This window comes from Triticum urartu, chromosome 3A (assembly GCF_056163025.1).
Source record: "Triticum urartu cultivar PI428250 chromosome 3A, HENAU_Tu73, whole genome shotgun sequence".
Taxonomy (NCBI): Eukaryota; Viridiplantae; Streptophyta; class Magnoliopsida; order Poales; family Poaceae; genus Triticum; species Triticum urartu.
The window spans coordinates 289,502,340-289,522,594 of NC_141875.1; the positions used below are offsets into that span (position 1 = coordinate 289,502,340).

Consider the following 20,255-nt stretch of genomic DNA (forward strand, 5'->3'; position numbering starts at 1 on the left):
AGTAGGCCGCTGGAAAGATGAGGTGATTTCGGTCGAAATCGATATGAGGATCACCGGAAACGGATGCACGGTTTGCAAATGGCAAGCAAAACAAGAATAACGCAAATCTGCGATTAACAGCACGATGACACTTAGAATGCAACAAGAAACTAAGCTACTGCACTCCAACATAGCAACAAAGCATATGGTAGTGATGTACAAAAGATGCTCGACAAAACATGAACACTGAGCTACGGCTAAAACACACTAAAACAGGTTCAAACAAGCATGGCAAAAGTGCAAAAGATATCAGCTTCACAGACTTAGTGAAATACTAACATGTCAAAAACAACATCAGGAAGCACTATTTAGAGCTAGCAAACAACATGCTATAGGAATATATCATAGCAAACAAAGGCATGGCATGATTATACTAAAAGCATAGAACAAAAGTCCCTTACTGAACATGAGCCAAAAAGGCACAGAAGATATGATGACACCCATGTAAACATAGCAAGTTTTATTAACAGTTTCAGACTTAGAAGAAAAACAAGCATGACATAAACAGATTTATGATAGCTACTTTGCAAGCTCATGCCACTCACCACAAAGCATTACATGACAACATAAGCATACCAATAACAAGAAGACATGTTCATGAAGCTAAACATGGCAAGAGCAAGTTCCTAGGGTACATGCATCACTAGCAACAACCATGGCAAAATTGATTAACATGTTAACAATCTGCCAGGAACATTTTATAGCAAAAGTAGAGCAAAAAAATGACATGCTAGGGCACTCCATAATTGCAAACAGGGGCATGAATGGATAGAGCATAACCACATGTTCAAAACATCCTTAGTGAAGTATCCCAAAATAAGCATGGATCTCAATGTAGCATCAAGTTTACATGACATCAAAATAACAGCAGGAAAAAGACAACAAAATCCTAAGTCCCTGAAAACGGCAACATCATGGAGCCCAGTTTGCATGCTTGTGCTAGTCACCACATAGCTCACAAAAATACATGACTTGCACCCATGTAAAGATGGCATGATATAGTTCAAAACACATGTAGACCTTATGCTCATGTGATGCACACATCAAAAGCAACAAAAATGACAAATCACCATGTTCTGATAAGCACCAGCAGTTAACATTTTATAGCACTCTTGCAACAATGAAAAATGCATCATAATGGACAGTAACATGCATGGAAATGCTGCTAACATGAAGAGCTCAACGAGACGAACATTTTGACATATCATATGCATGATTCGGAGCACCGAGCAACAAGATGTGGCATGATGAAGTAGGCATGAAAATGTCACAGCTTCGGGACTTCGAGCAAATTTGGACCTCCGAAAGTCAACGGGACGAGGTGGATCCGGGACGGAGCGAATCGGGACGGGGCGCCGTGTTTGGTTTGTCGACGTGGTGGATCTGGTCCATCTTCCATGGATCCGGCCGGCGAGGGTTCCGACGACTCCAGCGAGGGCGCGGAAGCCGAGGTGGTCTCGGGGACGAGCGAGGTCGACGGCGACGGAGGAGACGCAGCGGCCGGCGGGGTCAGGCACGGGACGGCGGGGCTCTCGACGACGACGAGGCTCCATGGCGGCGACGAGGCGGAGATGGTCTGCGGCGGGGTCGCCGGAGCATGCGGGTGGAGGAGCGGCGCGGTCGGATGCGGTGTAGGGGACGACGGCGGAGGCGAAGCCGGTGGCGGGGCGGCGCGCGGTGACAAACGGGCGGCGGAGGATGCGCGTGGGCGGCGGCGCAGCGGGATCCCTGTAACGCCCACGATGCGGCTATATCTCCCACGTGTCGGAGCACGACTTAGAGGCATAACCGCATTGTAGGCATGTCGCAATAGGGGTAATCTTTACACATCCCATGTACTGAATAAGTAAGAGGTACAGAGTTGGCTTACAATCGCCACTTCACACAATACATGAATATATCACTACATCATCCAGATACAATCAAGGTCCGACTATGGAACCAAAATAAAAGAAGACTACCCCTGATGCTACAGATCCCCGATCGTCCCAATTGGGCTCCACTACTGATCAACTGGAAAACGAAACAACACAAAGAACGGGGTCTTCATCGAGCTCCTCCTTGAGCTCGGTTGCGTCACCTGCACGATATCATCGGCACTTGCAAACTGGTTTTGGAAGTATCTGTGAGTCACGGGGACTCAGCAATCTCACACCCTCGCGATTAAGACTATTTAAGCTTATGGGTAGGGAAAAGATATGAGGTGGAGTTGCAGCAAGCACCAGCATATATGGTGGCTAACTTACGCAAAAGAGAGCGAGAAGAGAAGGCAAGGCACGCTCGTGAACTAGAAGTGATCAAGAAGTGATCCTGAAACTACTTACGTTCAAACATAACTCCAAAACACCGTGTTCACTTCCCGGACTTCGCCGGAAAGAGACTATCACGGCTACACACACGGTTGATGCATTTTAATTAAGATAAGTTTCAGGTTTTCTACAACCGGACATTAACAAATTCCCATCTGCCCATAACCGTGGGCACGGCTTTCAAAAGTTCAAATCCCTGCAGGGGTGTCCCAACTTAGCCCATCACAAGCTCTCACGGTCAACGAAGGATATTCCTTCTCCCAGGAAGACCCGATCAGACTCGGAATCCCGGTTACAAGACATTTCGACAATGGTAAAATAAGACCAGCAAAGCCACCCAGATGTGCCGACAAATCCCGATAGGAGCTGCACATATCTCGTTCTCAGGGCACACCGGATGAGCCAGACGTCGGGTTGGCATAGACCCTGGTTGCCCAGGGGGCGCCGGACATCGCTCAGGTTGGACCAACACTTAGAGAAGCACTGGCCCGGGGGGGGGGGGGGGGTGTTAAAATAAAGATGACCCTTGAGTTTGCAGAACCCAAGGGAAAAAAGGCTAGGTGGCAAATGGTAAAACCAAGTTGGCCCTTGCTGGAGGAGTTTTATTCAAGGCGAACTGTCAAGGGGTTCCCATTATAACCCAACCGCGTAAGGAACGCAAAATCAAGGAACATAACACCGGTATGACGGAAATTAGGGCGGCAAGAGTGGAACAAAACACCAGGCATAAGGCCGAGCCTTCCACCCTTTACCAAGTATATAGATGCATTAATTAAATAAGAGAGATTGTGATATCCCAACAAATACATGTTCCAACATGGAACAAACTCCAATCTTCACCTGCAACTAACAACGCTATAAGAGGGGCTGAGCAAAGCGGTAACATAGCCAAACAACGGTTTGCTAGGACAAGGTGGGTTAGAGGCTTGACATGGCAATATGGGAGGCATGATAAAGCATGTGGTAGGTATCCCGGCAAAGGCAAAGCAAAAGAGCGAGCAACTACCAAGCAAAGATAGAAGTGATTTCGAGGGTATGGTCATCTTGCCTGAGATCCCGCAAGGAAGAAGAACGAGTCCATGAAGAAGACAAACGGTCGTAGTCGAACGGATCCTCACAAACGCAACGTTATCGGAACCAACCCGAAGAAGCAACACCGGAAAGAAGCAAACAACAAAGTAAACAACCAACACATAAACATGGCATGATGCACAACCAAGTATGATGCATGTCCGGTTTAAATATGCAAGGCATGGCAAAGGGCACAAACAAAACTACAAGTTAAGTGGAGCTCAATATGCAAATTGCATATTGACGGAACACCACATTCAAGTTATTTAGTTCGATCTCGTTTATGTACCCAACAATATTAAATGTTGCTAAAGATGGCAAGAGGTGAAACATGAGTAGAAAACATCGTTAGGCATTTTAAATGAGGCCGGAAACAACAACAACAACAATTCCGGAAAATCCTCATATGCATTTAGCAAATTAAAGCAAACAACAATCTAACCATTTTAAATGTTGTTATCATGATGCGGATGACATTGCAAGTTTTATGCAATTTTTTATTAAAAGTTGACAAGAGCATTAAGAAGCATTTGTCACCGTGGTGGAAAGAAAAAGGGGCCACGGCAACGAATCCGAAATGATGCCATGGCAACATAACGGTTCCGGTAGCTCATGAAAATACCGGTGCAAAAGGAAAAGTGACGGGAGCATGCAAAAGATGGTGGGTTGATCCCGGATTCCGGGTTCCCACGGATGGACGGCATGGCAACGAGGAGGACCGAGCAAGTGACATCTCGGACATGGTGCAAACATAGGGTGCAACTCATACATCGCAAGCATTCATCCACGGGCGTCGTCTCGATGGTTATACCTTCGAAGCGTGCGTTATCGGAGGGGTTCAAGTTCGATGCGGTGTAGGGGAAGTAGACGTTCTCGGGACGTTCGGTAGTGGAAGTAGGGGTACATGACGACGGTAGAGGTACTCGTGATCTTGGCGGCGGTAGTCGTTCACGTTCTTAGTTGCACAATTTTCCGTAGATGTTCGGGATCACGGCGAGGGACTTGACGTCCACGGAGGCTTCGAGGGTCGACGGTAGTTGTTTCGAAGATGTTCGAGCCATCGGTAGCGGGACACGTTTTGGAGGGGAAGTAGAGGTTCACGTTTCGTAGTCGTTTGGGGTAGCCAATAGTTGTACACAGTCGTTGTTGGACTTGACGGATCCGATGCCTCCGGATGTAGTGGTACATGTTCGTTTTTCGGAGAGGTACATGGCGTTCTTCGGTCATAGGTACTTGACGTTTTGCTACCCGGGTCTTCGGCGACGGTCGTTGTACACATGACGTTGGGGTACTTGTCGGTCCGGTCTTGACGGAGTAGATGTACACGTTGTCGGGGCTTGTCGCATCACCGGGTGTAGTCGTACACGTTCGGAGCGGAACTTGGCGTGTTCGTGTACTTGGCAGTCTCTGACTTCACGAAGATGCAACAGAACGACGACGGTAAATGCATTGAGACTCCGGGTCTACCGAGGCTTGGGATGAACCAAATGAAGCAGCGCCACGTCTAGGTCTTGGCGGTCAACGGAGAGGGCCGGTCATGCCTCGGTCTTGCGGGCAGCGAGGGAAGGAGCAGGGGCTCGCTGGGACTTGGCGCAGGCTGCATCCCGCAATGAAGCAGAGAGGAGACGAACGGCGCTGCGGGGTCGAAGCAAAGGACGTAGTCAACGCGGCCGGGACGAGCAGTGAGGTAGAACGTCGCAGGCCGGCGCGGCAGAGGCATGAGAGGGCGTCGTCGGGCGCGCAGGTGGCTGTGGCCGGACGGCATCGCCATGGGAACGGAGGAGGCGCGAGCGAGGAGACAAGGACGACGCTCCTGCTCGGGGTCCTGGGCGCGCGAGGCTGCAGCAGAGCATGGAGGAAGAGCGATGGCTGCGCGGGGGAGAAAGAAGGCCTCGAAGGAAGGGGAGGGGATCGAGAGGGAGAAAAAGGTCACGGGCGAGAGGAGGGGTCGAGCGCCGTGCCTCCTCTCCTGGCGGCGCGAGGGAGGGATCGAGGGGGAGAGGAGATGGCGGGGGCCTGGTGGAGCTCGGCGGCGACGTCGCAGGCCGGCGCGGCAGAGGCATGAGAGGGCGTCGTCGGGCGCGCAGGTGGCTGTGGCCGGACGGCATCGCCATGGGAACGGAGGAGGCGCGAGCGAGGAGACAAGGACGACGCTCCTGCTCGGGGTCCTGGGCGCGCGAGGCTGCAGCAGAGGATGGAGGAAGAGCGATGGCTGCGCAGGGGAGAAAGAAGGCCTTGAAGGAAGGGGAGGGGATCGAGAGGGAGAAAAAGGTCACGGGCGAGAGGAGGGGTCGAGCGCGGTGCCTCCTCTCCTGGCGGCGCGAGGGAGGGATCGAGGGGGAGAGGAGATGGGCTCTCCCTGCGGTAGGGTTAGCTGTAGGTGGGCTGAGGCTGCCTGACAGGTTAGGTGGGCCTTAGGGCAATTGGGCCGCCTGGCTGGGATGGGCTCTCTCTCTCCCTCTAACTCTTCTCATTAACAGAAGAAAGAAAAGAAAGAGAGGAAAGAAAAAAAGGAGAGAAGAAAATGGAATAACAAAGAATCTGGGCAGAGGGATTATTTTCACGGACTCGTAAAAGTGTGCACGGTCCACGAAAAATAGGAGATGCAAGATTGGAAGATGTCATTCAAACTCATTTGAATTTAATTCAAATGGGTTTGAACTAGGGCTTGGTTATAGAAGTGTCTAAAAATGTTGAGAAATTAGGTGGAGCTCCAGAAAATGACGAAAGGACATGTGGCAAAGTTAGAGGCCAAGAGTTGAAATAACAAAAGGCATTGGGATTTTTGCAAGTGTGTTATGGTGAATTTCAAATTAAAGAAAATATTGAATATAGCTCCCTACTATCGGGAGGATATGTTTTAAAAAGAAACCACCATGTGAATTCCCTCGATTTAAATAGATCGAAAGATCTATGCAATTTATTTAGTTGAGTAGAGATGCAAAGATTGATGACATGATGGCATGATGACATGATGCAATGATGAATGCAACAAACCAACAACTCACAAGACGAAACCCGGAAAACATGGAAGGCGTCTGAAGCTCCGGTCTTGGGGCGTCACAACACTCCACCACTACGAGAGGATCTCGTCCCGAGATCTAGGATGACACCGGAGGGAAAATGGAAGAGAAAGAGAAGAGGTAAAACTAAGTTGCTTCTTTGACAAACGAGTGAAACCAAAGAACCTTGAGAGGTTGAGCAAAATGAAAGAAATAATACAACGAAGATGAACAAAGTTGAAAACATACCGGTAGAAAAGAGGAACAATGAACATTACGAGAACCTTGTAGGTTGAAAGACATAAGAAAAAAGGTTACAATGGATAAGAAGTACATGCAAGCACTCCGATAGAAACGAAATGTGCAAGGAACGATAAGATCAATTACGACAACACTCCGGTTAAATGGATAAGCTAGAAAAGAATATGATCTTGGCCAAAAATGAGTTGATGGGACGAAGAGAGTAATAACACAATGCCTCCGGAAGGAAGAATAGAAGATATATCATTGGAATAACAAAATGGAGAAGAAAATGGCAACTTCTGCCACAATTGAGCTTGGAAAGGCATCCTTAGGAGAAGGGTCGAACGGAGTTGTTGAAAAACCAACAATGAAAAGAACAAGGTTGTAGTGGACTTATAGAAAACATCTCAAACTAAGAGGTGAAAATTCTGCCACTAACGGAAAACAATAGATTGGATTGATAACACCAAGGAGACGAGAAACTTATTCACCTGGAGGATAAAAGAAGTTGGGTCATTTATAAGCACCATAATAGCAACAATCCTTAGAGAATGCTTTAGGTGAAACATGACACAAGATAACTCCAACGAAGAGGTTGATGGATTTAAAATAACTCATTCTTAACAACATGTGAATCATGAAACATGAACTCAAATTATCAAGAATGACATAATACCACCTCCAATGACACGGAAGAAAGAATTGCACTCCGGATTGCAAGATGAAGAATGCTTGAGCTCCTCTGAAAAGAATTTCAAAGAACACTTTGAAAAGGAATTAAATCCTTGATGAACCATCGTGTAGAACCTCCATGAAGAACTCCGGTAACAAAATGATGATAAAAAGAAAGAGAAATTGACAACACAAAGTGAAGCCTTATAATGATTTAGATGGATCTCCGTGGTGATATAATTGCGAGAGCTTGGAACTCCGGGAAAGAAAAGATGAAACAATTAAAAACCGAGAACTTGATGAGCCTCCGGAATAAGGAATTAATCCCTTGGATGAAACAATAATAAGAATTACGTTATGCGTGTCCTTCATCAATTTAAATTAATGACATTCTACGGATTTGGCATACCTCTTATTCTCATAGAAAAAGGATTGAAAAGAGATATAGCGCAAACTTGAGAAAGGTCTCCAACGATCCATCGGTAGGATTGAAACAACGAATGAATTGATATGATAACGAATGAAGAGAACTCTTGACCGAACCACCGTAAAAATTGAAAATGAACGAAGGAAAAGATAGAGAAACACCGAGAAGAATTAGCACATGAACGAAGATGCTTGAGGGGATTTTGATACAAGTGAACGAAAAGATCACGAGCTGATTAGAGAAAACTTGAATGATGCATAGGTAAGATTTAGAGAATGATAGCTGAAAGCTGGAATGGATAATCCCGAAATGATGGCCTTCGGATAAACAAACTGAAAGACTCTTGAAATGCTCCGGATGGATGAAATGAATTTCCACAATCAAAACAATTATGAGAGGATGGCCTCAAACTAGAACCACGAATCTCTGAGAGAACGGATAAGATATGGAGGAAAAACTCTTCTTCGGTCTTCAAAATCCGAGAATGATGACGAGAAACACCACCAAGAATTGTTGAGGCACTCCGGAATTAAAATTGGAAAGGTTGAAGCAACGATGAAAAGAAATTGAAAGATCTTGGAGAAAGACATTTGACTGATGACAATTCATTCTTACGTCAAACTTCGAAAAGAATTTGAAAAGCTCCGGGAGAATTAGAAGAGTCAGGTAAGATCCTGGGAAAAGACCTGTGGGTTAGGGCCCACTCAAAAGAAACACCATTGAAACGATTGCTTGAAAAGAGAGATTGCACCGATTGAATTAAATGGTTTGAATGAGATAACATCCTCGAAAGAGTTTGAACGAAAGCAGAGTGGAAACACGAATCTTCGAGATATTTTCAGCACTCCGGAACAATTCAATAGCGAGAAGTGAATGATTAAGAGAGTCTTTGGTAAGGACTTCCAACATGGAAAGCATGTGAACCAATGAAAAAGATATGATCAATACCGAAAGCTTGCATTGAATCCACCGGAGAAGGAAAAAGAAACAAAGAATGATGAACTTGAAGCTCCATTAGAATCTTCATGAGAATCACCGGATAAGAACATTGATGGAAAAGGATTGGAGAGGCTTCCCATCAATAAAATGATACTTGAATAAGAAATCTGAGTCCTTGAAGAAAAAGTGTGGAAGGATGGGAAAACAACGACAACTTGAAGACGGATGCAACAAACAACGTTGAGAGGATTTGAGATGATCTTGCGGATGTTGAAAAAGATTGGATCCACGTGAAGAGAAAACACACCGGTTGAAAAGGATTGACATGACAATCTCGATTATCATGAAGAATTAGTATTTACATAGAAATATGAGAACACCATTTAGGAAAGGTATGGAATCAACATTTGACTTTGAAGCAACTTGAATACCACAACTGAAAACAAAAACAAAGGATTGGCTTGCAGAAAAAGCCGGAACAAACATATGATAGAGATTTCGTCCGAAGTTTTCGTGGTGGGGCCTACACGGGCTCGATCGTACAGCACCATCATGTACAAGGCAGTGCACATGACATACGAAGCGTCCCCGAGTCAGCATAGCCAAGGACTTTTTAAGACACAACGAGACCACTATAAAACCAACCGTGGATAGACGGACCACTAGACGTTGAACTCCAATCTCATATCATACATCTGTTGGAAAGATATCCTAAAAGCTACTTGAATTCCCACTTATAAACTCCCGAAACTTTTCGGTTATGCAATCAGGTGTTGGGGATACAAGGGAAGCATAATATCTCACCCAAAACTAGCAAATCCTACATCCAGCTGTATCCATCCTTCAACACATAACCAAGAGACCTTCGGAAATCATTTACCTCAACCTTCGAAAAGCATCCGTTATACAAGTTATGGCAATACTCCCGAACTCCCGCCCCAGTACTGGGTGGCGTCGAGGTTATCTCACCAACAACTGCATAAAGGAGATTTTCGATGTCGGTGAAACTCAGGTATTCCAGAATTGTAACGATAAAATTGAGACGACAACACCTCGGAGCTCAACTCCCCGGGACACTGCCACAACCCCTAAATGTCATGAGGCATCAAGAACAATGTTCTCGTCACAAAACCATCGGAACGATTCCAAGATACCTGCGTGATCCTAAATTTTTTTTTAGTGAAATTTGAGAAGAGAAGAGTCAAAACTCTACGTCATGATGCCTCACCAGAGCGACAAAGGGACTGAGGAGTAAAAAGAATCCTACTCTCTGATATATATAATCCTAAATGACTCAAAACATTTTTCTAGACTCAACAACGCCAGCGATTCGATCAAGCAGATTCGATCAAGCAGGGGGCTCCTAAGTCGGGGAGGGCTCTGATTACCAACTTGTAACACCCACGATGCGGCTATATCTCCCACGTGTCGGAGCACGACTTAGAGGCATAACCGCATTGTAGGCATGTCGCAATAGGGGTAATCTTTACACATCCCATGTACTGAATAAGTAAGAGGTACAGAGTTGGCTTACAATCGCCACTTCACACAATACATGAATATATCACTACATCATCCAGATACAATCAAGGTCCGACTATGGAACCAAAATAAAAGAAGACTACCCCTGATGCTACAGATCCCTGATCGTCCCAATTGGGCTCCACTACTGATCAACTGGAAAACGAAACAACACAAAGAACGGGGTCTTCATCGAGCTCCTCCTTGAGCTCGGTTGCGTCACCTGCACGATATCATCGGCACTTGCAAACTGGTTTTGGAAGTATCTGTGAGTCACGGGGACTCAGCAATCTCACACCCTCGCGATTAAGACTATTTAAGCTTATGGGTAGGGAAAAGATATGAGGTGGAGTTGCAGCAAGCACCAGCATATATGGTGGCTAACTTACGCAAAAGAGAGCGAGAAGAGAAGGCAAGGCACGCTCGTGAACTAGAAGTGATCAAGAAGTGATCCTGAAACTACTTACGTTCAAACATAACTCCAAAACACCGTGTTCACTTCCCGGACTTCGCCGGAAAGAGACTATCACGGCTACACACACGGTTGATGCATTTTAATTAAGATAAGTTTCAGGTTTTCTACAACCGGACATTAACAAATTCCCATCTGCCCATAACCGTGGGCACGGCTTTCAAAAGTTCAAATCCCTGCAGGGGTGTCCCAACTTAGCCCATCACAAGCTCTCACGGTCAACGAAGGATATTCCTTCTCCCAGGAAGACCCGATCAGACTAGGTGGCAAATGGTAAAACCAAGTTGACCCTTGCTGAAGGAGTTTTATTCAAGGCGAACTGTCAAGGGGTTCCCATTATAACCCAACCGCGTAAGGAACGCAAAATCAAGGAACATAACACCGGTATGACGGAAACTAGGGCTGCAAGAGTGGAACAAAACACCAGGCATAAGGCCGAGCCTTCCACCCTTTACCAAGTATATAGATGCATTAATTAAATAAGAGAGATTGTGATATCCCAACAAATGCATGTTCCAACATGGAACAAACTCCAATCTTCACCTGCAACTAACAACTCTATAAGAGGGGCTGAGCAAAGCGGTAACATAGCCAAACAACGGTTTGCTAGGACAAGATGGGTTAGAGGCTTGACATGGCAATATGGGAGGCATGATAAATCATGTGGTAGGTATCCCGGCAAAGGCAAAGCAAAAGAGCGAGCAACTACCAAGCAAAGATAGAAGTGATTTCGAGGGTATGGTCATCTTGCCTGAGATCCCGCAAGGAAGAAGAACGAGTCCATGAAGAAGACAAACGGTCGTAGTCGAACGGATCCTCACAAACGCAACGTTATCGGAACCAACCCGAAGAAGCAACACCGGAAAGAAGCAAACAACAAAGTAAACAACCAACACATAAACATGGCATGATGCACAACCAAGTATGATGCATGTCCGGTTTAAATATGCAAGGCATGGCAAAGGGCACAAACAAAACTACAAGTTAAGTGGAGCTCAATATGCAAATTGCATATTGACGGAACACCACATTCAAGTTATTTAGTTCGATCTCGTTTATGTACCCAACAATATTAAATGTTGCTAAAGATGGCAAGAGGTGAAACATGAGTAGAAAACATCGTTAGGCATTTTAAATGAGGCCGGAAACAACAACAACAACAATTCCGGAAAATCCTCATATGCATTTAGCAAATTAAAGCAAACAACAATCTAACCATTTTAAATGTTGTTATCATGATGCGGATGACATTGCAAGTTTTATGCAATTTTTTATTAAAAGTTGACAAGAGCATTAAGAAGCATTTGTCACCGTGGTGGAAAGAAAAAGGGGCCACGGCAACGAATCCGAAATGATGCCATGGCAACATAACGGTTCCGGTAGCTCATGAAAATACCGGTGCAAAAGGAAAAGTGACGGGAGCATGCAAAAGATGGTGGGTTGATCCCGGATTCCGGGTTCCCACGGATGGACGGCATGGCAACGAGGAGGACCGAGCAAGTGACATCTCGGACATGGTGCAAACATAGGGTGCAACTCATACATCGCAAGCATTCATCCACGGGCGTCGTCTCGATGGTTATACCTTCGAAGCGTGCGTTATCGGAGGGGTTCAAGTTCGATGCGGTGTAGGGGAAGTAGACGTTCTCGGGACGTTCGGTAGTGGAAGTAGGGGTACATGACGACGGTAGAGGTACTCGTGATCTTGGCGGCGGTAGTCGTTCACGTTCTTAGTTGCACAATTTTCCGTAGATGTTCGGGATCACGGCGAGGGACTTGACGTCCACGGAGGCTTCGAGGGTCGACGGTAGTTGTTTCGAAGATGTTCGAGCCATCGGTAGCGGGACACGTTTTGGAGGGGAAGTAGAGGTTCACGTTTCGTAGTCGTTTGGGGTAGCCAATAGTTGTACACAGTCGTTGTTGGACTTGACGGATCCGATGCCTCCGGACGTAGTGGTACATGTTCGTTTTTCGGAGAGGTACATGGCGTTCTTCGGTCATAGGTACTTGACGTTTTGCTACCCGGGTCTTCGGTGACGGTCGTTGTACACATGACGTTGGGGTACTTGTCGGTCCGGTCTTGACGGAGTAGATGTACACGTTGTCGGGGCTTGTCGCATCACCGGGTGTAGTTGTACATGTTCGGAGCGGAACTTGGCGTGTTCGTGTACTTGGCAGTCTCTGACTTCACGAAGATGCAACAGAACGACGACGGTAAATGCAGTGAGACCCCGGGTCTACCGAGGCTTGGGATGAACCAAATGAAGCAGCGCCACGTCTAGGTCTTGGCGGTCAACGAAGAGGGCCGGTCATGCCTCGGTCTTGCGGGCAGCGAGGGAAGGAGCAGGGGCTCGCTGGGACTTGGCGCAGGCTGCATCCCGCAATGAAGCAGAGAGGAGACGAACGGCGCTGCGGGGTCGAAGCAAAGGACGTAGTCAACGCGGCCGGGACGAGCAGTGAAGTAGAAGAAGCAGAACTCCGGCTACGAGGTGCAGCAGCGGAGCTTTGAGCTCGGCCAGAGGAGGCTAGGCGGAGGTGCGGCGGCGGCTTGAAGGTCGAGGTCGCCGGCGGGGACCTGGTGGAGCTCGGCGGCGACGTCGCAGGCCGGCGCGGCAGAGGCATGAGAGGGTGGCGTCGGGCGTGCAGGTGGCTGTGGCCAGACGGCATCGCCATGGGAACGGAGGAGGCGCGAGCGAGGAGACAAGGACGGCGCTCCTGCTCGGGGTCCTGGGCGCGCGAGGCTGCAGCAGAGGATGGAGGAAGAGCGATGGCTGCGCGGGGGAGAAAGAAGGGCTCGAAGGAAGGGGAGGGGATCAAGAGGGAGAAAAAGGTCACGGGCGAGAGGAGGGGTCGAGCGCGGTGCCTCCTCTCCTGGCGGCGCGAGGGAGGGATCGAGGGGGAGAGGAGATGGGCTCTCTCCCTGCGGTAGGGTTAGCTGTAGGTGGGCTGAGGCTGCCTGACAGGTTAGGTGGGCCTTAGGGCAATTGGGCCGCCTGGCTGGGATGGGCTCTCTCTCTCTCCCTCTAACTCTTCTCATTAACAGAAGAAAGAAAAGAAAGAGAGGAAAGAAAAAAAAGGAGAGAAGAAAATGGAAGAACAAAGAATCTGGGCACAGGGATTATTTTCGCGGACTCGTAAAAGTGTGCACGGTCCACGAAAAATAGGAGAGGCAAGATTGGAAGATGTCATTCAAACTCATTTGAACTTAGGGCTTGGTTATAGAAGTGTCCAAAAATGTTGAGAAATTAGGTGGAGCTCCAGAAAATGACGAAAGGACATGTGGCAAAGTTAGAGGCCAAGAGTTGAAATAACAAAAGGCATTGGGATTTTTGCAAGTGTGTTATGGTGAATTTCAAATTAAAGAAAATATTGAATATAGCTCCCTACTATCGGGAGGATATGTTTTAAAGAGAAACCACCATGTGAATTACCTCGATTTAAATAGATCGAAAGATCTATGCAATTTATTTAGTTGCGTAGAGATGCAAAGATTGATGACATGATGGCATGATGACATGATGCAATGATGAATGCAACAAACCAATAACTCACAAGACGAAACCTGGAAAACATGGAAGGCGTCTGAAGCTCCGGTCTTGGGGCGTCACAATCCCGGTGAGGTCCGGCAAGGTAGCGCGGGCGGCGGCCGACGGGAGCGGGCGCGCGCGGGCTGCGCGGCGGCGGTGCAGGCCCGGTTCGGCCCACGAGTGGGCTCGCGATGGGCTCCGGCGGGTCTGGCGGGGTGGGAGGAGAGAGAGAGAGAGAGTGAGGTGGCGGCTCCTGGTCGGCTAGAAGCGGCAGCGGGGGTGACGTGTCATGCTCGGATTGGCCGAAGGGGCGTGGCGGCTGGACATGTCCGGTGGTGGGAGGTTTTGTCCGGCGGCGCGAGGAGCGGGGCTAGGGTTTCGTCTGCGCGAAATTCGGAGGGGATCACATATTTATAGGTAGATGGAGGTAGGAGTGTCCAAATGAGGTGCGGTTTTCGCCCACACGATCGTGATCCAACAACGGAGAACATGGAGGTGGTTTAGATGGGTTATTGGGCTGTTTTGGAGGGGTGTTGGGCTGCAACACAAAGAGGCTTTTGCGGTTACCCGGTTAATCGTTGGGGCATCAAACGGCCTTCAAATGGAACGAAATTTGACAGGCGGTTTACCAATGGTGTACCAAGGCCACTTACAAATCTCGGTCCATTCCGAGAACGTTTTTCTCCCGCTCATGAAAAGAGACAAGAGGGGTGCGCCGGGTGCATGTGGGAGTGTCGGATTGCGAAATGGACAACGGGGAAAATGCTCGGATGCATGAGACGAACACGAATGCAAATGCGATGCACATGATGACATGATATGAAATGCATAACATGAACAAAATGCAAAACGAAGACAAAAACCCAACCACGAAGGGCATCTCATAACATAAAGTCGAAAATGGCAAGAGTCGGAGTTACAAATATGAAAAGTTGTATCTGGGGCGTTACACTTGGTGAGTTGACCTATGGGCGTGGAGGGGAGCGGCGGCAGCCAAAGGAGAGGTGCTGCAGGCAGTTGCGAGTTCCTGGGCGAAGTGGCCGGTGTCCTAGGGGGAGCTGGACAAGAGAAGCTCGAGGCAGTGGCTGCCTGTTGGGGAGTCAGGGGAGACGACTTTCACATGGAGTAAACGATCCGATCGACGAAGAGATCAAATTGAAGGAGAGATAAAAAAAAGTCTGATCGAGGACGACAGATTGAGATTGAGCGTGGAGTTGCGGCACGTGGGAGGAGAGCTAAACCCATGCCGTTTCTAAAGATTTGGGGCCCCGGGGCGAAATCTAATTTGGGACCCTAAAATTTGTATAGTTCATATGACATATCGGTTTCATAGCTTGAGATTAAAATGGAAAGGATCGCTCACATGCATGTGTGGTTGCTACTTGCTAGAGTCGATCTAATTAATTAGGTTATATTTGTATCCATCCTCATTATTTCTAATTATCTGATATGAACTGGTTAGTGTTGGTAGTCTTTTCCAGTAGAAACGGGATTAGCTAGCCTAGTTGAAAAAATCGATTAATAAAGAACAATTCATTATTATAGCAACAAGAATAATGTGATGATTGAACAAAATCTCAATCCACGTTTTTTTTCCTGATCTACAACTCGAAGATAAGTAAAGTTCGTGCAACAAATCAAATCAGATCAGATCGACTTACCCTTTCTTGTTCTTGTCCTCACTATCGCTGCTGCATATGGCCGTCTCCTCCTTGCTCTCGTCTTCGCCCTAGCCCACCTCCTTCATGCACTTCCCGGCTTCCTTCTCCTTTCCGCCTCCCAACACCGGACTCGCTCGGCGTTGATGACATAGACAGGCTGTGCGGGATCAGCAACGCCATCCTGCCCGGTTCGCCGCCAAGCACTTCCATGATGACGGCACCGGCACGATCAGTTACGACTTACGATAAAAAACTCAAAAAGGCAGACGGTGATCAGCAGAACAGGTAGGCAACGTGCGATTGAGCGAAGGCATTTTCTTTTGAGCAATAGAGAAGGCATCTGAATTCGATCGGTTCTCAATAGATTATTTTGGGCCTTCTCTTTCCTCCCTCTCCCTCGTTAAAAAGGAAACCTTCTCTTTCCCTGATTAAAAATGGAAACTGCACATATATTACAGGCTGCCTAATACCTATTGATGTGGGCCCCCCAAATTTTGGGGGCTCTGTGCGGGCGCCCACCTCAGCCCTCCTCATCAACGGGGCTGCCTAAGCCTAGGCTCTGAGACCATGTTATGGATGTAACTTGATTGTATTGCGGCTAGGAGACTCCATTCTACTACCGGGTGTAGCTACACCCATTTCTCATAGACTATCATGTGGTAGTATATACTCTACTTTATTATTTTTAGTATGTTCATATACTATGTATTTTTTGAGTATGTACTCAAGCATTTCATGCCGGGGTATGTAGTAGTAGAGAAATAATTGGGTATGATAAGTTCTATGGATATATGTCCATGCAAATACATGGGCACGAAACCTATTGTTTTTTTGGTATATAGTCGCAAATACATTATCTAAAATTCCACAAGGAAAGGTATGAGACATAGAAATCAATAAAAGGAAGCGTATTGATTTAGATAATTTAAAATGTGTCTTGCTATTTCATACATGGAAAGTCTGGAACGCAAAAAAAGAAACAAATCAGATGTACTAACGGGTTGGACCCGATCAAGGTGCCCAGGCACCTAGGTGCCCCAGTTAATTTACCCCAGGCTCCTTGCCTTTTCACCACTAGATTGCATTTAGATGTGTGCTATTATAACGGGTATGTTTGTTAACGGGTTATTCCATTGTAAATTGCTGATCAAAATAATTATGACATAATTGCTAATTTAATGCCATGAATATGGCCCTACGCATTATGAATGGCAAGATTGCTTTCGTGGGCAACAGAAAAGTACCATGCATGACAACATTCAATGTAGATAGACGTAATAAGAGAGAGAATTAATTCATCATGATTAATTGCCTATTAATTCTTGTCATGTTTTATAGAAACTCGTTAGGAATACTGAAAAACTATTTGTAAATAGGAGGGTATGCATGTTCCACATTTTGATTGAATTACCAACACGTACACATGGGTATTCTTGAGTATGTGTATATTTTTATTAGGTATAATACCTAGAGTTGTGTATATTCTAACTACGTATAACACTCACACATAAATATTTTTGTTAGTATAAAACCCAACAACTACATGCCTGAAATATTTATGGATATGTGGAATTGAAATTACTTAATATATTTTTTAGGTATGTGCATACTCACAGTATTTCATACATTATCTAAAATTCCACAAGGAAAGGTATGAGACATAGAAATCAATAAAAGGAAGCGTATTGATTTAGAAATACCTTTCCTTTTATTTTTTAGGACTCCTAGAACTTATCATACCCAATTATTTGTGAACTTATCATACCCAATTATTTGCCATTCATAATGCGTAGGGCCATATTCATGGCATTAAATTAGCAATTATGTCATAATTATTTTGATCAGCAATTTACAATGGAATAACCCGTTAACAAACATACCCGTTACAACAACACACATCTAAATGCAATCTAGTGGTGAAAAGGCAAGGAGCCTAGGCACCTAGGTGTCCCAAACAGCCGTCCTATATATATATATATTCCTAACAAGTTGCATATTCCTAACAACCTAGAACTGCAGCTGCCAGTAGCTCTTCGACTTGATCTGTCACTGGCCGTTCCCACTACCTTTATCCCCTCCTTAATGCCAATGAACCCTAACCCTGGCACTTGGTGCAGCTTCATGAAAAAGATGCCTCATGCATATAGGTTGGTTGCCTGCTCTCTCTACCAGGAAGCAATACTTGGGCCTTGGCATCCCATCCACCCTGCTCCAAACACTGAAAACCTGGTGCCAGATCGCGCATGTGTAGACACAGCCGAGAAGCATATGGCCTAGTGTTTCACTGTGTTGGTCACAGAAAGGGCACGCCTGGTGATGGGGGAGGCAATGCTGTGCCAACCTGTCTGAAGTCCAGCACCGGTTCTGGGCAGCGAAAGCGCGCAAGCTCCATATTGCCTTGGCCGTCAGCACATCTGCCAAACCGGCAAAGAAGGCTCTATATGCCGATCTAGTTGAGAAAATTCCTTTTTTCTTCCATGACCAACAAGGCATGTCTCTGATCCCAGCAGTTGGCTCGAAGAAGAGCAGTCTGGTCCACACCGAAATGAACTCCTGTAATGCCTCTGGGCTAAGGTCAGACCCAACGTCTTCAATCCAGAGGCCTCTGACGTTCGTCTCCGCCACCGTGTGGTTCGTCTTGAGGCGTGGCTGAACAGATGCACAAAAGGTTAGGAGACTCGTACTGCAGCCTATCGCCATCCAGCCAACGGTCCAACCAAAAAAGCGTTGCCTCGCCATTGCCTACAACAGATCTACCCTCAAACAGTACCCTGGACTCCTGTGTCACTTGCAGATTAAATTCCTTCCAGGGATTCGAAGCACCGGGATGCTTCAGCCAAAGCCAGCGCGAGCGCAGGGCCATGTCCAGCCATTTCAGATCAGGCAAACCTAAACCACCAGCCCTCTTCGGCGCGCAGACTGCACGCCGGGTCACCACAGTGCCTGCCCCTGGCGTCGGCATGATCTTTCCAGAGGAATTTTGTTTATCCCTTCCACCACCTTAGCTGCTAGGTCAAGCGACATCTTGGTGTAGATTGGGGATGCGCACAGAACTCTCTTCACAAGGACTAGCCTCCCCCCTTTGGCCATGGTAGAGGCCCTCCATGAAGTCAGTCTGTTTGCCATCTTGTCTAATTCCCCTGGAGCTGTGCCGCCGACTGCTTTCGGATGCTTAGTAATGGGCCCAGGTAAGTGCAAGGAAATGCTTCTTCCGGACAACAGAGATGGTTGGAGATCAGCTGAAGATGCTCCAGCTGGTGCCTGATCGGTAGGGCAGCACATTTATTCAGATTGACATGCAGCCCCGATGCAATTCCAAGATCCTCCAGCATGACCAAGTACGCACTGATGTCAAGCTCCAAGTGTCTCAAGAAGATCATAGCATCGTCCACAAAGCAGGAGGGCCATTGCCACATACCTGTGCGTGCTAGCGGAGAGCCCGAGACAAAGCTCCGAGATCCGCTGCCTGGAAAAACAGGTGATGAAGAACGTCCATAAAAAAATAAAGATCATGGGCAACAACGGCTCGCCCTCCCCCAAGTCTAATCTGTTCCATAAGGTATCTCCTGGCGATCTATTGAGAAGAATCCGACTCGAGGCCGTCGAGAGCAGGCTACAAACCCCCGTATCCAGTGGGAACCAAAACCTATCTTCCACACAGCACCTCCAAAATGAATGGCCAATCGATGGTGTCGAGTGATTTGGGTATATCCAGCTTTAGCAGCATGCCAGGTTGTTTCAAAGAGTGCAGCCATTGCTCCGTGCACTGGACGGGCATTATTGTGGAGGCAGCGTCCATGCACAAAGGCACTGTGATCTTCGCCAGATCAGCCGTGTGTCTGTTAGCTATGGTTTAATTGAAAATCTTAACCACCCCGTGGATAAGACTCACTGATGGCAATCCCACATGAGTAGATGACTCATTTGGTTTTGGTGCACTGCATGCATTTTCAAATAGAACAGTTGAACAATCAATCAGTAGCCAAATTTACCATTCAGCAATACCTTTGCCTTGAACAATGTTCGTATCTCTGTTGAGTTTTAGATTTTTTTCCCCCTGAGTTACTTCACATGTCGGATTATCCTTTTTTCCCCTTGTAAGCCCAGAAGTTCGAAGTAGTATTAACTTGATCATTGATATTGCGTATTGAAGGAAAAAATATCCATTCTTCGCGAAAACGAAGCACTAAAGAAGGACAGTGAAAGGCTTTATGCTGAAAAGGACTCCTGGATGAAGACCAGTGAATTGGCTAATAATCAGGTTGCAGCTTTAAGGAAATCTTTGGATGCTGCTCACATGGACATAAAAGAGAAGGAGAAAATGGTAATTCTCTTAAGAATCATCCGTATGATTGATATGTTAACTTGTCTG

General features: G+C 46.8%; 1 protein-coding gene across 2 annotated transcripts in view; it reads left to right on the forward strand.

Moving 5' to 3' along the window:
- The window catches only part of LOC125543867 (HEAT repeat-containing protein), a 36,663-nt gene that overhangs the window by 11,787 nt on the left and 4,621 nt on the right, over positions 1 to 20,255 (forward strand). For both annotated transcript variants that reach the window (XM_048707361.2, XM_048707360.2), the window contains exon 5: positions 20,037 to 20,207. In XM_048707361.2, coding sequence (XP_048563318.1) covers positions 20,037 to 20,207 — 171 coding nt within the window. The remainder of the gene's footprint in view (positions 1 to 20,036; positions 20,208 to 20,255) is intronic.